Below are 25,330 nucleotides of genomic sequence, written 5' to 3'. Positions count from 1 at the left end.
AAATCTCCCCGGTCTTTGTAGTTGAATCTGTGCTTGAAATTCAATACTTGACTGGGGGACCTTACAGATGTGTGGGGGACAGAGGAAGGGTTAGTCATAAAAAAATGTCAACCCCTATTATTTCACACAAAACATAATGTAATTTGTAAAGCCACATTTGACTCCTGAACTAATTTAGGCTTGCCTAAACAAAGGGGCTGAATACTTATGCAACAACTACATTTCAGTTATATTATTTTTGATCTTCTGTGAGTGAAATTCGAAACAATGCTAGATAAAAAGCTATTGGGTTTTTAAAAAGTGTATTATCTTAATTTAAAATGTTTCCAACACGCAATGTAATTGTTCTGAACAGCAAGCCGACCCACGGGTTGAAAGAATGTTTTCATTCAGGCCGCCAGCAGATTTTTATGCAGCTCACCAGCTGGGAACCGCTGGTATTCTACCCCAAGCAGGACCCTACTAATGATTAGCAGATAGGCTGAAGCATGGGATTGCCTCTTTACAGTGCATTCAGAAAGTATACACACCCCTTGACTTTTCCCACATTTTGTTGTGTTACAGCGTGAATTGCAAATGGATTACATTTAGATTTTGTGTCACTGATCTACACACAATTCCACTTTGAGATAATGGTGTATTATGTTTTTAGAACGGTTTACAAATTCATAAAAAAGGAAAAGCTGAAATGTCTTAAGTATTCAATCCCTTTGTTATGGCAAGCTTAAATAACTTTGACTAAATTGTGCTTAACAATAAGTTTCATGGACTAACTATGTTCAATAATGGTGTTTAACATTATTTTTGAATGACTACCCCATCTCTGAAGCCCACACATACAGTTACAGTGCTTTCAGAAACTATTCATACCTGTCACGTTGGCATCAAGGATCGGGAGACAGACGCAGGAATGTGTAGTAAGGGTTTTTATTAAGCCCAAATTACGGCGTGCCGTGTAAAGGCACAGGGACGAAGACCAAACAAACACAACAAAACAGTGTTGAACACCAAACAAAAGAGAGGAGTGTAATGAATACTCAGGGAGAAAAAGGTGTAGATTCGCGAGCAGAGGGCGGCAGATGTTTATTAAGCCTTCGCAGAAGGCAGGAATCGTGGTCACAGGCAGGCGATGGTCAAACGCAGGTAGGCAGTCAAAAACAAACAATACCTCACAACCATACAAACAGAAATAACTCAATAGGGAGCTGATGAGACCAGGTGAGAAACGAACACAGGTGAAATCAATAAACAAAAATGAAAGACAGGGCTACTTTCCGGAACACAAAGAAACAGGGCTATGTTCAAGAACACAAAGAAAAAGAACACAAGGTGACTAGGAAAAGAAAAACAGAACCTTACAGGAGTACCTCGAATAAATAACAGACGCACACAATGATTAACCCACGGGACGAGACCCGTAATCATCTGCGCAATCCACAATGGCACGAAAGCCAAAACACACAGCACAGGTACTCACACGCACCAACGGACATTGTAAAAATAGTCAACAGCCCTATGGAAACCAAAGGGCACACTTATACAAGTACTAATCAGTGGGAATAGGAGACAGGTGTGCGTAATGAATGTTCCGGAGGGACAGTATTACTTTAGTGCTATGTTGCAAACAGGATGCATGCTTTAGAATATTTTGATTCTGTACATGTGTCCTTCTTTTCACTGTCAATTAGGTTAGTATTGTGGAGAAACTACAATATTGTTGATCCATCCTCAGCAACTGTTTTAAAGACGCCATTGATAAATCCATGAGCGGTTTCCTGCCTCTCCGGCAACTGAGTTAGGAAGGATGCCTGTATCTTTGTATTGACTAGGTGTATTGATAAACCATCCAAAGTGTAATTCATAACTTCATCCTGCTCAAAGGGATTTTCAATGTCTGCTTTTTAAGTTTTTCTTTGCGAGGCATTGGAAAACTTCCCTGGTCTTTGAGGTGTAAATCCGTGTTGGAAATGTACTGCTCGATTTGGGGACCTTACAGATAATTGTGTGGGGTACAGAGATTAGGTAGTCATTCACAAATCATGTTAAACACTATTATGTTTAACATTGCACACAGAGTACGTCCATGCAACTGATTATTTCAATTGTTAAGTTTAACTTATTTAGGCTTGCTATAACAAAGGGGTTGAATACTAAATTTAATACATTATCAATTCAGGCTGTTAAACAACAAAATGTGGAAAAAGTTCAGGGTTGTGAATACTTTCTGAATGTACTGTATCTGTAAGGTCCCTCAGTCAAGCGATGCCTCGCAAAGAAGGGCACCTATTGTTAGATGGGTGAAAAAAAAGCAGACATTGAATATCCCTTTGAGCATGTTGAAGTTATTATTTACACTTTGGATGGTGCATCAATACACCCAGTCACTACAAAGATACATTCGCCCTTCCTAACTCAGTTGACGGAGAGGAAGGAAACCGCTCAGGGATTTCACCATGATGCCAATGGTGATTTTAAACCAGTTACAGAGTTTAAATGGCTGTAATAGGATAAAACTGAGGATGGATCAACAACATTGTAGTTACTCCACAATTCTCACCTGCGAACACACACAAGAGACAGTCATATCAAACCACATTCCGAAAGCAACTCACGTTTAAATTCTGTCAAGGCCGCTAGCATTTCTTAATGAACCACATCTAAAACGAGGCCAAATCAGGAAGTGCAGTCGCCCTTTAAGCTTTACATCTGTGCTTTGCCATGTGCTCCTAGTGCACGCCCCCTCTAATATAGTCTTACTATGTAAATGTTAATGGGAAAGCAGTGAGAAGCAGACCAAATAGCCGAAGAACTCAGTAGGTGAGAAATTGATGAAGAGAGCACCTTTAATGTGTTACACAAGCAAAAGCTTAGAAGCAGGCTCCAATTTCTATTCTCCTAATGTTGCCTGAATATTTCGAATGCCTCATTACTTGCTTTTGATGGACTAGAGAAGAGGCTCCTCTCCATCCAATAATGAGTCCTAAAGCTTATTACGCCAATGTGCATTGAATTGAGAGGCCAATCCTTTTTCTTTTAGACACCCCTTATGCTAGAGAGGACTCAGGCCTAATCTAAAAACACAGTCACATCATTACATTTGAGGAAACCATAGAGGATCCAGTAGTCTGTTGAGAAGGCTTCATAATTGAATTGATTTACACCTGCCCTTTGACACATCATATTGTGCGTGACATTTTTCTCTGGAGAAAGCATACGTTTCGAGGCCACCCTGGAATGGCCATCAGAATGAAAGGCCTCCTCACTATGTCTAATATGAGCGGCCTGTGCCATGCCAAGCACCCCACGATCAGGGTCCATGCACATTCACCACGTGGGCCACCACGGTTGGGAAGGCTTAACGGATTAGCGTTGTCTCGAAGCACTCACCAAATCCCATTTACAGGCAATTGAATCAACATGTAATTTCTGTCAGATTTACCACCCTTTATGCTACACACTCTTATCTTATAAATATACTAAAATGTAAAGTTAGAGAACATAGAGGTAGTAGGTGCCAGATACATGGTTTTAACTAGACAGTACATGTTAATATAGTATCTATGAAAAAATTATTTGAGATCAAACAACAACCTCATAGACAAACATTCCAAAATGCACTTGCTCTGTATCACTTATTAATAACTCATATTTAACAAAACAACATAAATCATTCATGTTAAACCAACAGATTTAAATGGCAGTCCCATTTGATTTGTATGGATTGTAGGGGTGTAACGGTTCCCCAAACCCATTTGGGTTCACGGTTTGGTTTCAATACAGCGGGAAAATTCACAATGTTGACAATGTTCATCATTCACAATGTTCCTGGCATTGTCTGTTGTGACCGGATTGTTATGTTGGGCCTCTCAAGTTTCCACTCTGATGCTGCCTTTGTAACCATGTGGGAGGTGGGAATTTACCAGTTGTTAAGTTGTAAATATCAGTTGGATGCAGTCATGTGATTTGAACTCGTTGAGAAACGCCAATTTGCTAATGGCCAACACGCTGTGTCAACCATAAACTAAAAGTACAGCTGTTATGGTTGTAAACAAATTATAAAAACAACATTAGTAGATTGCGTTTTATAAATATTATTATTTTTTGCATTCAATTGCTGAAAATGCTGTTATAGAGTCCATTTCCTTAGTAGGGGATGTCAGAGGTCACCATGTGGGAGAAGTGGGTGCTCAGGTTGATAGACAAGTTTCCCACTAGTAATTACCAGTTTGAGGGCCGTTTAAGTGGATTTTTCCCAGTCGTATGTGGTAAATCCCCATATCCCACTTGGTTATGAACACACCATGACACTGCCTCCTTCAGTGCCAGATGTACACTTATGACTCTCATGAAGGAGTTGTGTCTCTCCCACTGAGGGGTAATGTGATGGGCACTGTTAAGTAAGCGCAACACAGGGTGCATAGGCCAGTTCATTGAAAACTTGGTTTGCTTGCATTATATAGAGCGGGTACTACCTGTTTGCTGAAATAAGTGCAAGAGGGAAGTTCGTAACGTGGCCCGAGCACTTTCACGAGGTGCTGAAACCCCATATTTTCAGCTATAAACTAAAGACTGTAAAAAATATAAACATAGCCTTTCGTTCTTGTAATTTCTTTGGCCCGATCAGAGTCATCTACCAAGGGCTGCTTGAATACAGAGGGGAGACATGTTGTGTTGTTCCAGTATACTGGGGTGATGTTAACGTAAATGTGTCGACATATTTGAGGTGTTGGCAGTTGCATAGGCTATTCCCCTTGAGCGTGGTGACATACCGTTAACGTTTTATCCACAACTCTCTGTCCATCGTCGTTGTAATCTACTGGGGAGCCAACATTTCCCAAACTGGAGTTATTAAATGATGATGCAGGATCCTCCAATTCTGGTTTATCAACTCCACCACTCGCCATCGTACAGAACTAGTTCCGGCTGCGTCTTACAAAATGACAGTTTGCTGTGTCAATTCATTTTATATATTTTTGTTATGCATTCATTCGGGTTCACAGCATGGACCAAACCGAGGTTCCCATACACCCCTAATGGATTGTGATGTCAAGTAGATTTTGAGATATGGTGTAAATATGCCTTTCTCTTAGCGTAGACGCTTGAAAAAGTAAAAATGACAGATATTCCAGTAGTGTGTTAGAGGAGGCTATGCTGGTGTAATCCATTAGATGTGTGACCCATTCTAAATGATTCGATGTGTGACCCATTCTAAATGATTCGATGTGTGACCCATTCTAAATGATTCGATGTGTGACCCATTCTAAATGATTCGATGTGTGACCCATTCTAAATGATTCGATGTGTGACCCATTCTAAATGATTCCCATGGGCACTGTATCGAGCATATGGTCAGCAAACCTTATTCCCTTTTACTTATGAGTCACTGTCTGCACTGGTGTGAGGGCAGTACATCCCATGGTACCAAAAGGGAGTTAAACATAGCAAAACACACCTGGCCCGTCTCTGCACCACAACTCAGCCTCATTTTCTAGCTGCTATTACCATGAGTTTAACAAATCTGAGAATCAGAATGCACTCAAATTTGTAGGGCTATCAATTGAGCTCTTTTCCACTCCTCACATTCCAGCTCTTTTCCACTTCCATCAACTCTAGTACTGGAAGTAAACATAAGGTATGCAGCAAAGAGCTTTACTTTAGATAACATATTCCTTTTAATAGTGTCTCTTGAATGCATTTGGCTCAGGTTTAGCTTCTCCATACAGTCACCATGGAAGCAGGTGCCTTATTCCTGGTGGTATCAGTGGACAAGGTCACTTGGCTGATTGACATTTCCCTCTGGACTGGAGGCCTTCCCTCTGTGCAGGTTAACATGGAACTCAATTTCAGTGGCGGTGGTAGACGGGAGGGCCTGTGGGGGCCAGAAGGACCACTAAGGCAGTACTGTCCTTATGGACTTCCCAATCGTTCTCTCTCCTGCCGTAAAGCTGGGTTCCTACTTGGTTGGCTGACTACAGTTTTTATTACTACTAATCCTATTACGCTGGCTCTGACGCTTGACTGATGTGGCAGGGCTTGCAAAATATCACAGATTACAAATCGAAACCCAGCCGCGAGCTGCCAAGCGATGCAAGCATACCAGACGAGCTAAATGCCTTCTATGCTCGCTTTGAGGCAAGCAACACTGGACGATGCATGACGGCACCAGCTGTTCCGGACGACTGTCTGAGCTTGTTCTCTATAGCCGATGTGAGTAAGACCTTTAAACAGGTTAACATTCCCAATGCCGTGGGGCCAGACAGAATACCAAGTGTCTTCAATGACATTTTCAACCTATCTGTGACCTGGTCTGTAATACCAACTTGTTTCAAGCAGACCACCATAGTCCCTGTGCCCAAGAATGCTGTGTCTGGGACTTCCTGACGGGCCGCCCCTAGGTGGTGAGAGTAGGCAACAACCCATCCGCCAAGCTGACCATCAGAGCGTGACCCCCTCAGGGGTGTGTGCTTAGTCCCCTTCTGTACTACCTGTTTACCCATGACTGCGCCGCCACACACGACTCCAACACCATCATCAAGTTTGCTAACGACACGACGGTGATAGGACTGATCTACGGCGACGATGAGGCAGCCTATAGGGAGCAAGTCAGAGACTTGGCAGTGTGGTACCAGGACAACAACCTCTCCCTCATGGGTCATTCCATGTAATTTCAGCAAGCCATGTCAACCACCATTTCAGATTGTTCTGAAAGCATTTCTGTAATTAGAAACAGATAAGATTAGCATTCCTGAAACATTATTTTGTTGAATTTATATTTTGATCTGAGAAATCAAGCTAAATTAATTGCACCCAAAATTACCATTTTAATTTATAGGATTCATATAATCTTCAATAAATATAGTACATAACCTCTGATTTGGACCATCATTCGTCCTAACAATGAGTAAGACATGAGGAATCCAATAAAAGTATCAATAGCCACCCACAGGGTTAGGGTTAGGGTTCCACCCCAACAACCAGTATAAAGTATCAGTTCTCTATGTCTGACAAGTACTATGAAGCTGCTGCTTGGAGTTTTGCATCTTCAACCTTTGTAATGTATTGCCTGTGAATCTGGTGATGTTTTATTCCCCTGTTCAGAGAAAGTCATTGAAGTCACTTGCATTCTTTACCATAAATTAGTGTGAAAGTACCCAGCTTTGCCTACTAGATGCTGCAGTTCTGGCTATTCCCTTATATCCATTTTGCTGGTCTCTTTATGTTTATTAAATGGATCACAACATTTTCTTTGCAACTTTGGGTAGAAAACCAATTGCTTTTGCTCATGATGAAAATAAATTGTGTGGTCAAGCCAGTTGTTGGGGTGGGAATGGGGGGTCTTTGGCTGGCTGATAATAAAGTGAAATAGACCATGTTGATGTATAGCCCTCCATCATTTGTTTTTCTTCATGTAATTAATTAGACTACATTTGTGAATGAAAACTGAACACATTTTCACATTTCTGAAACATCTAGAAGCACACTTTCACTTGTTAGTAAGAGTTCATTGGGTTTTCTTATAAAGAGACTCACAGACAAGTTGATCAGGTATGGAGTGCATCTCAGTATGAAATGCCAATAAAATAGGTTCAGCATCTTTCAATGTAAGGGTCACATGATTGTAATGTTATAAAATGTCTATACAGTACAATGCTTATTGTAGTAGGGATAAATGCCTTTGTAGAATGGCTTTTGTTGATGATATTCCTGAGTTGAGCTATTTGGTAATCGTTCTATTCTGCCTTCTGTGGATTTATGTTAAAAAGCCATATCAATGTTATAACTCACAATAGATACACATGGCGAGGCTTAACATGACCATGCCACTGAGCAGTGTACAGCTGTAGGGTACTCCCATTTCTCCTATGTTAAATTGCCTACTTTACTCATAACCCGACAATGGCTGTATTATTTTTTTTAATCATTCTATAAACATTTTGGATATGGTTGGTTGGTCGTTTTTAAACATACTTCCATGTCGTCTTAACACACTACATCATGCTTAAAAACACTTCGAACAGATATAGCTTTGCATGGAATATACGTCACAATTACCAGCCAAAGAGCCGATTCCGACTGACTTTCTTCAACTAGCTAGCTAACCCTGCTTTTAAGATGCCGAAAAGCTGTTGCGTACCATTTTGTCTGAACAATACTGGGAGAAAACACCACCAAATTAAGTTTCATCAACTGCCCAGGGACCAGGTTAGATGAACCTCATGGTTTCCTCAATGATGATGATGATGATGGAAAGCTGTGGGCTCCGGTTACTCGATATATTTATGTGTGTTCGAAGCACTTCATCACTGGTAAGTCACTAACACTCTTTTGTATCTAACTAGCTATGTGTATTGCATAAAGTTTGTTAGTTAGCTTGTGAAAGATTATTGGAATCTGTGTGGGTAGCTGAACAGGTAGGATGACTAACAATAGTGAAGGTGAACAGGTGGTCACGGGTCAGGTGACAGAGGAATGGAAGAGACTGAGGCAGGAATTCCTTTAACCACAAAGTGGTATATTTACTGGGTAGTTTGTGTTGATTCATGGACGCACAGAATGTGTGGGTTAGACGGAGTTGAGGAAGAGAAGGCAGCAAGGTCTGGCGGTGGAGATTTCCTCCATTTAATGAGTTGAGATCTGTCGGACATTTCCACCTGACCTAATTAAAGCGCCCCTGGCCCAGCTCAGAAAGTGTCCATGAATTAAGGGATGATTCCACCAACTCCATTCTACAGCTTGTAATACGGACTAGTGAGATTAATCTGTCCAAATAACAGCTATAATATTCTTCAACACTTGGATATTTATGCAAACCTGGAGATTCCACCAAATAGGTACAGATATTGCCTTAGTCTACTTTGCGCCATTTGGTAGGGTTGTCTCCCCAGCTGGTCTCCGGCAAGTTGAATGGACATATAGGCAAGCCAACAAGAATGAACTTTTCTAAATACCTAGTCCGTTCAAGGGCAGGCAAAGACTGCAAGTAGTTACGCAACATTTCTAAGACTAGCGAATTAGATCGAGATTAACGTCAGCTAACCGGTGAAACAGCAAGGGCTAAACAAACAGTGACGGAAGTATAATGCGACAGATTTACTAGCTTTACTGTCAGTGTTAGCAGGTTTGAGAAACAAGTTAGAATGACTAAGCATTTTTCATTTCAAGATATAATAACTAATAGAGATTCCAGGTTGAAAAGTATGGATGAAGGTTACAGCTATAAAATCTTATTAAGAAACAAAGTGAATGTTATGAAATTCTGACAAAACTTGGCTTCCTATAAAGTCTGGCTTTTCTGTGAAAGTGGCATTGACGTCTTGTGAATACAAACTGTGATTCTCTCACTTCTCTCAGTTTTAAATGGTTGAGAGACAATTGTAGTCAAATACTGCTTCTGCAACAATCAAATGACCTTGGTCCCCTTATAAAGCCCTATTACAATGCTTCTTTGTGTTCTCTACAAAATTAAAACCTCAAAGTTTGAGGCAAAATCCAAGTTTAAGGTTTCTGTCTGGGGCTCCTGTACATTCTCCTTCATTACTTGTCCCCTATTGAATTACTTCTAATCAATATCACAGATGGATGTTTTGGAAGTGCATGCAGTTTTGACAAAGATATGGTTTTCCAGTTGGCTTCATTCTAAACCAAAATAGATGCAGTTTTGACATTACAGCAATATCAAAGCAGATCATAATCCAAAACATCCATTTGCAGAAATACATGTGTTTTACTGTAACTCTGCATAAGGTATACAGTAATTGTAGAGAGACGAGAACAATTCTACTCCTATTTCTTCCTTGTGTTGTATAAGTAGGCAGGAAGGCAGAGAAAGCAGTGCGGTGCCGTTTTGAGCTTGCAAGAGAGAAATGTGATAGCATTTTTTTGTGAAGCATTTCATGGCTAAACACAGCATGAAATATTAAAGGCTGAGGTGCAGTGAAGGGCTGCCGTGCTGTGTTGGTTTCCGTGAACCAACGGCCTGGCACCCATGAGTCACCTTCGCTCTCACACAGCAATTCTCAAGAGTGGTGCTCTCCAGGAGAAGTCTCTTTGGATCTAACAATAAAAGCACCTGACAAATTCAGCCATGTTGTACACACCAACTTAAGAGTTGTGCAGTATCTTAGAGGGTCACGTTTAGGAAAATTAAAAGTGAAGGAAAAAGTCTCATCATTAAACATGGAGTATTGTTTTTCTAATATGATTTCTTGTGTGAGTTTTTCTTTCTTTATCCTAGACCAAACACCTTCACAATCTAATAGTGAAGTGTGCGAAAATATGATGAGGAAGAATTAAAATCAGTCTGTGCAAAAAGCTTCCACTTCTAAACCACAATAAATCAAATCAAATTTGATTTGTCACATGCACCAAATACAGCAGGTGTAGAATTAACCGTGAAATGCTTGCTTATGAGCCTTTCTCAACGTAAACGTAAGTTAAAAAAACATATACGCTACCGTTCAAACGTTTGGGGTCACTTAGAAATCTCCTTGTTTTTGAAAGAAAAACTCATTTTTTGTCCATTTAAAATAACATCAAATTGATCAGAAATACAGTGTAGACATTGTTGATGTTATAAAATGAATATTGTAGCTGGAAACGTTTTTTTTTTAATGGAAACAGATTTTTTTATGGAATATTTACATAGGCGTACAGAGGCCTACTATCAGCAATCATGACTCCTGTGTTCCAATGGCACATTGTGTTAGCTAATCCAAGTTTGTCATTTTAAAAGGCTAATTGATCATTAGAAAACCCGTTGGCAATTATGTTAGCACAGCTGAAAACTGTTGTCCTGATTAAAAGAAGCAATAAAACTGACTTGACCTCTTGCTCAGTTGTGCACTGGGGCCTCCCACTCCTCTTTCTATTCTGGTTAGTGACAGTTTGTGCTGTTCTGTGAAGGGAGTAGTACACAGTGTTGGACGAGATCTTCAGTTTCTTGGCAATTTCTCGCAAGGAATAGCCTGCATTTCTCAGAACAAGACTCGACTGACGAGTTTCAGAAGAAAGTATTTTCTGGCCATTTCTGGCCATTTTGAGCCTGTAATCAAACCCACAAATGCTGATTCTCCACATACTCAATTAGTCTAAAGAAGGCCTGTTTTATTGCTTCTTTAATCAGAACAAGAGTTTCCAGCTGTGCTAATATAACTGCAAACAGGTTTTCTAATGATATATTAGCCTTTTAAAATGATAAACTTTGATTAGCTAACACAACGTGCCTTTGGAACACAGGAGTGATGGTTGCTGATAATGGGCCTCTGTACGCCTATGTAGATATTCCATTAAATATCAGCCGTTTACAGCTACAATAGTCATTTATAACATTAACAATGTCTACACTGTATTTCTGATAAATTTGATGTTATTTTAATGGACCAAAAAAAAATTCTTATTTAAAAAACAAGGACATTTCTATGTGACCCCAAACTTTTGAGCGGTAGTGTATATATTAATACAAGGAATAAAATACACAAGAATGGAGCTATATACAGGGAGTACCAGATCAATGTGCAGGGGTATGAGGTATTTGAGGTAGATATGCACATGAAGGCAAGGTAAAGTGACTAGGCATCAGGATAGATAATAATAAGAGTCAAATAAAGTACAGAGTAGCAGCAGCATGTAATAAATTAATGACATATTATGAAGAGTAATTATACAGAGTAGCCAGAATTCCTTCCAATGATCTGTTAATTACAGTTTGGAATAATGATTTAAGTACAGTAATTTGTTCTGTGTTCACAGACTGAACTCTTTTTTTATATATATAAAGCCGCTGCTAATTTTTAAAGTAAATAACTGCCAATTATTATTTTTATTTTCCCAGTAATTAGTGTCAGGGCTAAATTCAAAAGGTTAATGAGTAACAGATTGTTTTCTTAGAAAAAAGTTGCATTTTCAAATAAGACAATAAAGAACCCTTGGGGACTCTGTTGCGCAAGAAATAGACATTGCCAAATGTCTAATGTCAATTATTTTATGATTCCATGCATACTGTCGTTTGTTGTGGCATTAGTCCCATTCTAAATGCAAGATCTTACATGATAAAAAACTCTCGTCCGTAGTTAATCTTGTTCAGTTTTAATTAAACGTCAAATGAGTGTGTCTACATGATCTGTACCACTAAAGCCGACAAAGGGCAGTGGTGCTAATTGTTTTTGGAAACTGAGCGAGAAGAAAATTGAGTTCACTGTAAATGATAACAAAAGTCCAGGTATCGACAGCTGATTTAGTAAGCCCTTGCACTGAAACGGGGCCACGGTATTCTCCAACTTGCTGTGTCCCCAAATCAATATCTATCAACGACCTGAAATTAAACCTAGATTAAATCCCAATTTCATCTCAGGGAATCACGTTTGGCAAGTTTCAGATAATTAGATCATCCTGGCGAAGGCGACTAAGAAGTTTTCTTTCTCTTTGTCTCTCACTGGTTAAGTCAAAACAATCACAGTCCAGAATTTGAAATATAGCATCTGTAAACTTAACACTAAAGTCAGTCAGACTACCAAGCAAAGACAGTGATATCTATTCAGCCCTATGCGTCTAGAAGGAAAATTGACAAATCACAAACCACAAGTGAACTATGTAAATGGACAGAATCTGAGAGAAGAAGTGCAGTACCTTGAACGATGAGATGCACTTTGGATGATTTGGGTTTGTTGCTTGTGAGGATGGAGCACACGTAGGGCCCCTCGTCGTGTACATTCACGTTCTGGATCTTTATGCTGTACTCTGTCACGGGTGTGTTGTCCATTCGGACCACTCGAGGGTCCAGAGACCACTTGTCAGCCCCCGCGTAGAGAATGGTGGTGCGGTTGAGCCAAGCCACCCGCGATACCTTGCTATCCACAGTACATCTGTGAGGAAAACAGAAATAACAGAGAGAGGATGAGTGTTATGCATTCCAGCATATTTTTACAGTGTTCTATTGTGTCCATTCTGTTGTGAAGCACAATCGAGTGATGGTCGAGTGATGTCTGACCGACCAAATCAAATGTTATTTGTCACATGCGCCGAATACACCTTACAGTGAAATGCTTACTTACAAGCCCTTAACCAACAATGCAGTTTTAAGAAAATACAAAAAAAAAGAGATAAGAATAACAAATCATTAAAGAGCAACAGTAAATAGCAATAGCGGGGCTATATACAGGGGGTACTGGTACATAGTCAATGTGTCAATGTGCAGGGGCACCAGTGGAGAGGTAATTGAGGAAATTATGTACATGTAGGTAGAGTTATTAAAGTGGCTGTGCATAGATAATAACAGAGAGTAGCAGCAGCGTGGCGGGGGGGGGGGGGGGGCAATGCAAATAGTCTGGGTAGCCATTTGATTAGCTGTTCAGGAGTCTTATGGCTTGGGGGGGTAGAAGCTGTTTAGGAGCCTCTTGGACCTAGACTTGGCGCTCCGGTACCGCTTGCCGTGCGGTAGGAGAGAGGACAGTCTTTGACTAGGGTGGCTGGAGTCTTTGACAATTTTGAGGGCCTACCTCTGACACTGCCTGGTAATAGAGGTCCTGGATGGCAGGAAGCTTGGCCCCGGTGAAGTACTTGGCCGTACGCACTACCCTCTGTAGTGCCTTGCGGTCAGAGGCCGAGCAGTTGCCATACCAGGCAGTGATGCAACCCGTGAGGATGCTCTCGATGGTGCAGCTGATGCTACTATTGTGTGAAGATGTGGCTTTTGTATGAAGTTTTTGAGAAAGTAAGACCTCAGGATTTCTATTACAATATAGGGTGTTCTTCAATACTGTTGCTGGGGACCCACATGATGTACAGGCGTTTGTTCCAGACCAATAGCAGCACATCTGATTCAACTAACCACCCTGCCCTTGAGCATTTCAATCAAGTATGTTAGCACTGGAATGGAACAACAGCCTGTGAGTCCCCAGGACCTTGATAACATAACTGACTACTTTGAGCTCTCCCCGAGTACCCCAACTGCACACATTTATGTTGTAGCCCCAGACAAAAACACCTGAGGTCGAGTGATGAGGTGTGTTCAGTTCACTTGATGATCGTTTGCTACGTTGCGGAACGGTTTGTACTAAACGCGCTCCGGTACCGCTTACCGTGCGGTAGCAGAGAGAACTGTCTATGACTTGGGTGACTGGGGTCAAAGACTTCCTCTGACACCACCTAGTATATAGGTCCTGGATGGCAGGAAGCTTGGCTTCAGTGATGTATTGAGCCGTACGCACTACCCTATGTAGCGCTTTATGGTCAGATGCTGAGCAGTTACCATACCAGGTGGTGATGCAAATGGTCCGGATGCTTTCGATGGTGCAGCTGTAGAACTTTTTTGAGGATCTGAGGAACCATGCCAAATGTTTTCAGTCTCCTGAGGGGGAAAAGGTGTTATTGTGCACTCTTCTTGACTGTCTTGGAGTGTTTGGACACTGATAGCTAAAAAAATATATATTAGGGAGTGGATCAGCTTTAAAATTACAGATAGATTGTTGTTTCCATCAATGTAATTGGTCTGCATCATTTCCAATCCACCATATATTTTTGGGGTAAATATATATATACATAAACATCCATACACACATATATATATATACACACGTGTGTGTGTGTGAAAATATCAGCCAATACACATATATACGTATATAGATATATATATTCCCAAAAATATATATATATTTGCCCCAAAAATATATGGTGGATTGGAAATTATGCAGAAAATTACATTGATGGAAACAATCTATCCGTGTATATATACACACATACATGCACATACCATGATAGTTTGTTGGTGATGTGGACACCAAGGAACTTGACACTCTTGACACGCTCCACTACAGCCCCGTCGATGTTAATGGGGGCCAGTTCAGCTCTCCTTTTCCACAATCATCTCATTTGTCTTGCTCACATTGAGGGAGAGGTTGTTGTCCTGGCACCACACTGCAAGGTCTCTGCCCTCCTCCTTATAGGCTGTTTCATCGCTGTCAGTGATCAGGCCTACCACTGTTGTGTCATCAGTAAACTTAATGATGGTGTTGGAGTCGTGCTTGGCAATGCAGTCGTGGGTGAACACGGAGTACAGGAGGGGACTAAGCACGCACCCGAGGGGCCCCGGTGTTGACGATCAGCGTGGCAGATGTGTTGTTGCCTACCATTACCACCTGGGGGCGGCCCGTCAGGAAGTGCAGGATCCAGTTGCAGAGGGAGGTGTTTAGTCTCAGGGTCCTTAGCTTAGTGTTGAGCTTTGTGGGCACTATGGTGTTGAACGCTGAGCTGTAGTCAATGAACAGCATTCTCACATAGAATGTGTCCAGGTGGGAAAGGGCAGTGTGGAGTGTGATTGAGGTTGCGTCATTTGTGGATCTCTTGGGGCGATATGCGAATTGGAGTTTTAGTTTAGTTTATTTTATTTTTACAGGGACAGTGCACATTAATCAATGTTTCAGTAAAAGTGCCGGTTTTAGCCAGCCGGCTAATTTTCAACCGCAGTCCCTGGGCAGGTTATGGGTCTAGTTTTCTTGCTCTATCATACTGGGCACATAGCATGAGAGATACACAGATTAAATAAAAACACTAGCATTGCAAACACTCAGAACAAAGAGAGCATTAGTGCCTGGAATTTGCAGTCTCCCTCTTTAAGTTCCCCTTCCGAGACTGGCTGCCTGTTGAGAACAAGTGACAGGCTGAACCTCCCACAGCAACCACATCCTCAATATTCCACACACCAGAATTCAGTATTTTAGTCTATGATTGCCATGTGAGTGTACCAAAAAATAAATAAATAAAAATAAAATAAAAATTGGTGAAAATAAAATAATGATGAACTGTACCAAAAAAACATCAAAGTTTATGTATTAAAAATCTTAAATATTGCAATGTTGGTTTTCACAGCTGTTTCACAAGGTGCTCATTATTGTACATTTTAAGGTATCCTTTGACTGTATTTATTTGTTTCACATTATTCATTGTTGTATCCTAGGACCTACAATAGATACGTATATATTCAACCACAAAGGTGTACTAATGAGCTATGCGAGAGAAGAAAATTAATCATAATAGAGGACTACTGAAATTATATTGTTATTCTATTCACTCTGTCAATTAGGCTAGTATTGTGGAGTATTCTTCTTGCCAATGTCCAGCCTCTTGACAACAAGGTTGATGAAATCCGAGCAAGGGTAGCATTCCAGAGGGACATCAGAGACTGCAACGTTCTCTGCTTCACGGAAACATGGCTTACTGGGAAGACGCTATCCGATGCGGTGCAGCCAACGGGTTTCTCCACGCTTCGCGCCGACAGAAACAAACATCTTTCTGGTAAGAAGAGTGGCGGGGGCGTATGCCTCATGACTAACGAGACATGGTGTGATGAAGGAAACATACAGGAACTCAAATCCTTCTGTTCACCTGATTTAGAATTCCTCACAATCAAATGTAGACCGCATTATCTTCCAAGAGAATTCTCTTCGATTATAATCACAGCCGTATATACCCCCCCCCCCCAAGCAGACACGTCGATGGCTCTGAACAAACTTTATTTAACTCTTTGCAAACTGGAAACCATTTATCCGGAGGCTGCATTCATTGTAGCTGGGGATTTTAACAAAGCTAATCTGAAAACAAGACTCCCTAAATTTTATCAGCATATCGATTGCGCAACCAGGGGTGGTAAAACCTTGGATCACTGTTACTCTAACTTCCGCGACGCATATAAGGCCCTGCCCCCCCTTTCGGAAAAGCTGACCACGACTCCATTTTGTTGATCCCTGCCTACAGGCAGAAACTGAAACAAGAGGCTCCCACGCTGAGGTCTGTCCAACGCTGGTCAGACCAAGCTGACTCCACACTCCAAGACTGCTTCCATCACGTGGACTGGGACATGTTTCGTATTGCGTCAGATAAAAATATTGACGAATACGCTGATTCGGTGTGCGAGTTCATTAGAACGTGCGTCGAAGATGTCGTTCCCATAACAACGATAAAAACATTCCCTAACCAGAAACCGTGGATTGATGGCAGCATTCGCATGAAACTGAAAGCGTGAACCACTGCTTTTAATCAGGGCAAGGTGACCGGAAACATGACAGAATATAAACAGTGCAGCTATTCCCTCCGCAAGGCTATTAAACAAGCTAAGCGTCAGTACAGAGACAAAGTAGAATCTCAATTCAACGGCTCAGACACAAGAGGCATGTGGCAGGGTCTACAGTCAATCACGGACTACAAGAAGAAACCCAGCCCAGTCACGGACCAGGATGTCTTGCTCCCAGGCAGACTAAATAACTTTTTTGCCCGCTTTGAGGACAATACAGTGCCACTGACACGGCCTGCAACGAAAATATGCAGTCTCTCCTTCACTGCAGCCGAGGTGAGTAAGACATTTAAACGTGTTAACCCTCGCAAGGCTGCAGGCCCAGACGGCATCCCCAGCCGCGCCTCAGAGCATGCGCAGACCAGCTGGCCGGTGTGTTTACGGACATATTCAATCAATCTCTATACCAGTCTGCTGTTCCCACATGCTTCAAGAGGGCCACCATTGTTCCTGTTCCCAAGAAAGCTAAGGTAACTGAGCTAAACGACTACCGCCCGTAGCACTCACTTCCGTCATCATGAAGTGCTTTGAGAGACTAGTCAAGGACCATATCACCTCCACCCTACCTGACACCCTAGACCCACTCCAATTTGCTTACCGCCCAAATAGGTCCACAGACGATGCAATCTCAACCACACTGCACACTGCCCTAACCCACCTGGACAAGAGGAATACCTATGTGAGAATGCTGTTCATCGACTACAGCTCGGCATTCAACACCATAGTACCCTCCAAGCTCGTCATCAAGCTCGAGACCCTGGGTCTCGACCCCGCCCTCTGCAACTGGGTACTGGACTTCCTGATGGGCCGCCCCCAGGTGGTGAGGGTAGGCAACAACATCTCCTCCCCGCTGATCCTCAACACGGGGCCCCACAAGGGTGCGTTCTGAGCCCTCTCCTGTACTCCCTGTTCACCCACGACTGCGTGGCCACGCACGCTCCAACTCAATCATCAAGTTTGCGGACGACACAACAGTGGTAGGCTTGATTACCAACAACGACGAGACGGCCTACAGGGAGGAGGTGAGGGCCCTCGGAGTGTGGTGTCAGGAAAATAACCTCACACTCAACGCCAACAAAACTAAGGAGATGATTGTGGACTTCAGGAAACAGCAGAGGGAACACCCCTATCCACATCGATGGAACAGTAGTGGAGAGGGTAGCAAGTTTTAAGTTCCTCGGCATACACATCACAGACAAACTGAATTGGTCCACTCACACTGACAGCGTCGTGAAGAAGGCGCAGCAGCGCCTCTTCAACCTCAGGAGGCTGAAGAAATTCGGCTTGTCACCAAAAGCACTCACAAACTTCTACAGATGCACAATCGAGAGCATCCTGGCGGGCTGTATCACCGCCTGGTACGGCAACTGCTCCGCCCTCAACCGTAAGGCTCTCCAGAGGGTAGTGAGGTCTGCACAACGCATCACCGGGGCAAACTACCTGCCCTCCAGGACACCTACACCACCCGATGTTACAGGAAGGCCATAAAGATCATCAAGGACATCAACCACCCGAACCACTGCCTGTTCACCCCGCTATCATCCAGAAGGCGAGGTCAGTACAGGTGCATCAAAGCTGGGACCGAGAGACTGAAAAACAGCTTCTATCTCAAGGCCATCAGACTGTTAAACAGCCACCACTAACATTGAGTGGCTGCTGCCAACACACTGTCATTGACACTGACCCAACTCCAGCCACTTTAATAATGGGAATTGATGGGAAATGATGTAAATATATCACTAGCCACTTTAAACAATGCTACCTTATATAATGTTACTTACCCTACATTATTCATCTCATATGCGTACGTATATACTGTACTCTACATCATCGACTGCATCCTTATGTAATACATGTATCACTAGCCACTTTAACTATGCCACTTTGTTTACTTTGTCTACATACTCATCTCATATGTATATACTGTACTCGATACCATCTACTGTATGCTGCTCTGTACCATCACTCATTCATATATCCTTATGTACATATTCTTTATCCCCTTACACTGTGTATAAGACAGTAGTTTTGGAATTGTTAGTTAGATTACTTGTTGGTTATCACTGCATTGTCGGAACTAGAAGCACAAGCATTTCGCTACACTCGCATTAACATCTGCTAACCATGTGTATGTGACAAATAACATTTGATTTGATTTGAGTAACTAATATGTTGATCCATCGTCAGTTTTCTCCTATCACAGCCATTAAACTCTAGCTGTTTTAATGCCCATTGGCCTCATGGGGAAATCCCTGAGTGGTTTCCTTCCTCCCCGGCAACTAAATTAGGAAGGACGCCTGTAGCTTTGTAGCGACTGCATGTATTGATACACCATCCAAAATGTAATTAATAACATCACCATGCTCAAAGGGATTTTCAATTACCCCTTTTCGTTTTACCCATCTACCAATAGGTGCCCTTCTTTGCGAGGCATTGGAAAACCTCCCTGGTCTTTGTGGTTAAATCTGTGTTTGAAATTCACTGCTCGACTGAGGGACCATACAGATAATTGTATATGTGGGGTACAGAGATGAGGTAGTCATTGAAAAATTATGTTAAACACTATTATTGAAAACAGAGTGAGTCCATGCAACTTATTATGTGTCTTGTTTAGCACATTTTTACTCCTGAACTTATTTAGGCTTCCCATAACAAAGGTGTTGAATACTTATTGACACGAGACATTTCAGCTTTTCATTTTTTATTAATTTGTAAACATTTAGAAAACATAATTCCACTTTGACATTATGGGGTATTGTATGTAGGCCAGCGACAATACATCTCGATTTAATCCATTTTAAATTCCGGCTGTAACTCAACAAAATGTTGAGGTGTGTGAATACTTTCTGAAGGCACTGTACATTATCATCTATTTTCATACATTCAGTGTGTCTATTGATTGGTGGTAATATTTGGCTTATGAATTGATTTTATGCACTCAACACCAAATGACATACGTGAGGCTCATTATAAATGATTCAAGCATTCTATGGAAACAAAATGTATGCTTAGTATTTTGCAAATTTATTCTGTCACAATTATCATGATACATTGATTTAAATGTCAGCACCTGTGCTAAATTTCAATTTACAATGAGAATGTGCGCCAAGTCCGATTTGCATATCCTTGGCATTCTCCAGTAGGCATGCTTTGTGGAAAATTCCAGTCAAACCATTTATTTGAAAAAGAGAGAAGCCTCAACTGATTTCTCTCTGAGCCCCCAAGAGAACTGGTGGTAACAAACATGTGATTTGTATTCAGGACAGATTATTGGATCCTAACCTCTTTGCCTAACCTTCAATCCAATGAACTTCAGTGGAGGAATATCATAATGCTCATAATACCAATTCGACTTCCAGCGCATACCAAACGGGGACAAGGAAGAGTGGGTCTCCGTGGGCATATATCAAAACTATTGGAGAACTGTACCATTTGTGATGCAAATCTAAGACTAATGGTTAACGTGAGTGACTGATTTCTTCAAAAAAGTATTACCGAAGGAAAAGCGAAATAACAATATTCAACAGTAAAACAAAAAAAGTTATATTCATGACAAAAGACCAATAACCTTTGCTCTGTCCAGCAATACACCCTATTGGAGTGTTTTAGCTCAGTGACCCTTTGTTCGTTTTGCAACAAAGAGGAAAGCTTGCCTTAAAGGTTGTTTTGAAAGATTGGTTGTGCTTTTATTTATCTGACATGATAAATAACTTACCATGGATTGCCTTGTGATCTGTAAATGGTCATACCATCAACACTACCCGCTACATTCATTAGGCAACTACCTCTCCTTGGCAGGCAGTTACTAAGTTGTCTTAGTAATCAATGTTCACATGTATTTCATTAAGTTAAAGAAGACCGATTAGATGGACAGAGAGAACAGTATAAATCCTCCCGCTTCCCTTAAACCAGTTACTACTACCCTTGCTGTAAAAGTTTGTTTCTTGTTGCAGATGACAACAAAAGCCTTGTGGTTAGAGCGTTGGGCTAGTAACCGAAAGGTTGCAAGTTCAAATCCCCAAGCTGACAAGGTACAAATCTGTCGTTCTGCCCCTGAAAAAGGCAGTTAACCCACTGTTCCTAGGCCATCATTGAAAATAAGAATTTGTTCTTAACTGACTTGACTAGTTAAATAAAGGTCAAATAAAGTAAAAACTGGCAGTAAGTTGAATATCTACAGAGCAGAGATGTCCAACACTGGTCCTGGAGAGCTACTGACGCCTTCAGTCTGGACCATGATGAGTTTAATCCCTCTTCTTGTAATTTAAAAACTATTACCACTCAAGTAATAACATGTTTTGACTGAAATACTTACAGGAACATCACATATTTGTTGTTAATCTAAATAACGGAAATAATGTTAAATCACATCACGCTGTGACCACTTTTGTCATGAAAATAGTGCTCTATTAATATTCATCATTGTTCCATGAGAAGGTCACACGTGGTTGTGGCATGTGTATTACTTTTACTCCAAAAACAAGGCAGAAAAATAATACAACAAATAATTGTGATGAATTATTCATTAGGTATTCATTTATTCAAGAGAAAGGTCAGCAGTGTTGAATGTGTACACAGTCTCGCTGCATGTTACTGTATTATCACAATTAATGATAGGGAATCTATGATAGCTGTCAGAGCCACTTGTAACCCAGTGTCAAGGCTTTTGCTTCACAGTACAATGGTGGGTGTCAATGTGAATCGCTGATAGCACAAACCGTCAGCTTTAACCACATTCAATCATTATTTCAAGACGATTAAATGGCTGTTACCAGGGTAAAACATGGAGATGTAAAGTGTATGGAATGTTTCTAACACAACAAATAACCCATAGTTTGGGAGTATTCTGAGCTTTAAACATTTAAATAAATGTTGCAAAAATATACAAATATCGCTTAGTTCAGATCACATGATTCCAGTATAGGCCAGGTAGTACAATGCCTAGTTGAATTATGTTTCTGATGAACTACAGTACAGAGTGCAAACCCTAGCAAACCCCTCCTTCACAGAAAAATCCAGACACATCACAAGGTCAAAAGAGGAAAGCTAGCCTTTAAAGAGTAGTTCACTATTTTACAACTTGATGTTAGATGGGTCTTCGCCCTGAAAGTAGTCTATGAGCCAGCAGAAGTGTAGGCAATGTATTGGAACTAGAGGTTAACCGATTAATCGGAATGGCCGATTAATTAGGGCCAATTTCAAGTTTTCATAACAATCGGAAATCGGTATCTTTGGGCGCTGATGTGTATATATATATATTTTTTACACCTTTATTTAATCTTTATTTAACGAGGCAAGTCAGTTAAGAACACATTCTTATTTTCAATGACGGCCTAGGAACGGTGGGTTAACTGCCTCATTCAGGGGAGACTGCCTGTTACGCGAATGCAGTAAGCCAAGGTAAGTTGCTAGCTAGCATTAAACTTCTCTTATAAAAAACCATCAATCATAATCACTAGTTAACTACACATGTTTGATGATATTATTAGATATTATCTAGCGTGTCCTGCGTTGCATATAATCTGACTGAGCATACAAGCATACAAGTATCTAAGTATCTGACTGAGCGGTGGTAGGCAGAAGCAGGCGTGTAAACATTAATTCAAACAGCACTTTCATGCGTTTTGCCAGCAGCTCTTCGTTGTGCGTCAAGCATTGCGCTGTTTATGACTTCAAGCCTATCAACTCCCGAGATGAGGCTGATGTAACCGAAGTGAATGTTTCATTATTTACTTGAGGCTAAATTGATTTATTGATGTATTATATTAAGTTAAAATAAGTGTTCATTCAGTATTGTTGTAATTGTCATTATTTCAAATTAAATAAACATTTGTAAATCGTCCGATTAATCGGTATTGGCTTTTTTGGTCCTCCAATAATCGGTATCGTCGTTGAAAAGTCATAATCGGTCGACCTCTAATTGGAACCATTGACAACCACAAGATTAAGCAGTTCTCAATGATACCAAACACTCTGACGTCGCTTGGCAATGACTGCATTCACAAACAAAAGTCTTCCCTCCCTTTTTCTCTCTGCTTTCCTCAGCTCACACCCTCTTGTTTCTAAAATAACTATGTCATTTTGAGATTGTGTTTCGACTGCTGCAGTGAGGACAGCCATGTCTGTATGCCATCCAGTGTTGCTGCCTCTCCATTCGTCCCTAATGACTACAGTATGAGCTCTTACACCATAAATCCTTTTAACTGGAGCGGACATCCAGCAGGTTTTTACTGAGCCTATCAATTCTGTATCCAGAGGCCTCCATCAAAAATATGGCGGTGAACTCGAGCAAACCTCCATGTGTCCCTTGATAATAAGTGTTACTTATTGTGCCCTCAACTCTTCATTCAGGAATCAAGGCTGAGACAGATACTTATACAGAGCTCGCCTACTGCCACAGAGACCAAGTCGAACTTGGACACACACAGTTAAATAAACAGCCAACAAAATCATCTGTTCCAGGGGGACATTGAAAGGTGATAGATACCGCAGAATAACGAGTTGATAAAAAGTAGGGGAGTGATGTCTGTGCTTCAACGGTGTTTGCAGAAACCAGAAGGCCACTGTTTTGCACCCCAAGCAACATTCTCATTATTGACTACGTGGGCTGGGCTCTTGCCTTGGCCTCTAATTGTGAGGCCACATTGCCATCGTACACCCTGAGCTAACAAAGTGTCAGCCACCTGAGTGGGGGGATATTTAATAGAATAACAACTATTCTGCTCGAGATTCCATATCACCATCCAACAGACAGATGCCATATTTACAGTATACAAAATCATCCTTAACTCTTCCGTTCATCTAATAATCATATAAGTTATATTAGACACCATACAGTATTTACTTTAATTCATACGTTATGCATTAAACAGTAAAACCCAGTAAGTTATGCAATAGAGAACATTAAACTACAATTGAGCAAAGCTCCATGGGAGTACTTTGGTCTGGTACATCACTTAATGATGTCTTTCATGGTTTAATGATAGTGGGTTGAATACAATAACATTCATGTACTGTGTTTTTCCTTGAGAGAGCTGCAGGGAGAGAAATATTTAGAAATATTAACAATTAACATTCTATGAACCAGGATATTTAAATGTAATGTTTGTTGGCATGGCCACTCATTGATTCAACAGACAACAAATAGCCTAAATTGACACCCCTAATCATTACAGGAACACAGCATGTGGTCGGTCTTGAGTTGCCAGCTACAATATTAGAAGCACTTGTACAAAAATGCATGTCTTACTTATGTAAATATTACAAGCAAATACTATCCAAATCGGTTTTGTGCTGCAATCACCTAAGTCTTAAAATGACCTAAAATGAACACCAACGGCAATATATGGCAATAGAACTCCAATGGAAATAGTTAGTTAAATAGTTAACCAATTTCTGTATTTAACCTTTATGCACCTTTATCTCTTTTGGCATATCACATACAGTGCCTTCAGAATGTATTCATACCCCTTGACTTAGTCCACATTTTGTCGTGTTATAGCCTGAATAGAAAGGAACTCCAGTGTAGATTTGGCCTTGTGTTTTAGGTTATTGTCCTGCTGAAAGGTGAATGTATCTCCCAGTGTCTGGTCGAAAGCAGACTGAACCAGTTCTTCCTCTAGGATTTTTCCTGGGCTTAGCTCCATTTCATCAATTCTTTATCCTGAAAAAGTCTCCAGTCCTTAACGATATACTATAACGTGATGCAGCCACGTGCTTTAAAATATGGAGAGTGGTACTCAGTAATATATTTGAGGCAAATAGTTAATTGCTTTGCCATATTTTTTGCAATATTACTTTAATGCCTTGTTGCAAACAGGATGCATGTTTTGGAATATGTTTTATTCTGTACAGGCTTCCTTCTTTTCACTCTGTCAATTAGGTTAGTAATTGTGGAGTAACTACAATGTTGCTGAGCCATCCTCAGTTTCTCCTATCATAGCCATTAAAATCGGTAACTGTTTTAAAGTCACCACTGGCCTCTGTGAAATTCCTGAGCGGTTTCCTTCCTCTCTGGCAAATGAGGTAGGAAGGACACCTGTATATTTTGTAATGACTGTGTGTACTGATCCAAAGTGTAATCAGTACCCGCAAAACACCAGCCTAAATGTCAGCAGTGAAGAGGCGACTCCGGGATGCTGGCCTCCTAGGCAGAGTTGCAAAGAAAAAGCCATATCTCAGACTGCCCAATAAAAATAAAAGATTAAGATGGGCAAAAGAACACTGGACAGAGGAACTCTGCCGAGAAGGCGAGCATCCCGGAGTCAT

The 25,330-nt window shown here is 41.1% G+C and overlaps 1 protein-coding gene across 3 annotated transcripts in view; it reads right to left on the bottom strand.

Annotated features, from left to right (window-relative positions):
- The window catches only part of LOC115136019 (opioid-binding protein/cell adhesion molecule-like), a 346,162-nt gene that overhangs the window by 69,533 nt on the left and 251,299 nt on the right, over positions 1-25,330 (bottom strand). For all 3 annotated transcript variants that reach the window (XM_029671347.2, XM_029671345.2, XM_029671348.2), the window contains one exon: positions 12,625-12,860. In XM_029671347.2, the coding sequence (XP_029527207.1) occupies positions 12,625-12,860 (236 nt within the window). The remainder of the gene's footprint in view (positions 1-12,624; positions 12,861-25,330) is intronic.

The sequence above is a fragment of the Oncorhynchus nerka genome, linkage group LG10 (assembly GCF_034236695.1).
Source record: "Oncorhynchus nerka isolate Pitt River linkage group LG10, Oner_Uvic_2.0, whole genome shotgun sequence".
Lineage (NCBI taxonomy): Eukaryota > Metazoa > Chordata > Actinopteri > Salmoniformes > Salmonidae > Oncorhynchus > Oncorhynchus nerka.
The sequence above is the reverse complement of the archived record's forward strand: the minus strand, read 5'-3'. Positions and strand labels throughout refer to the sequence as shown.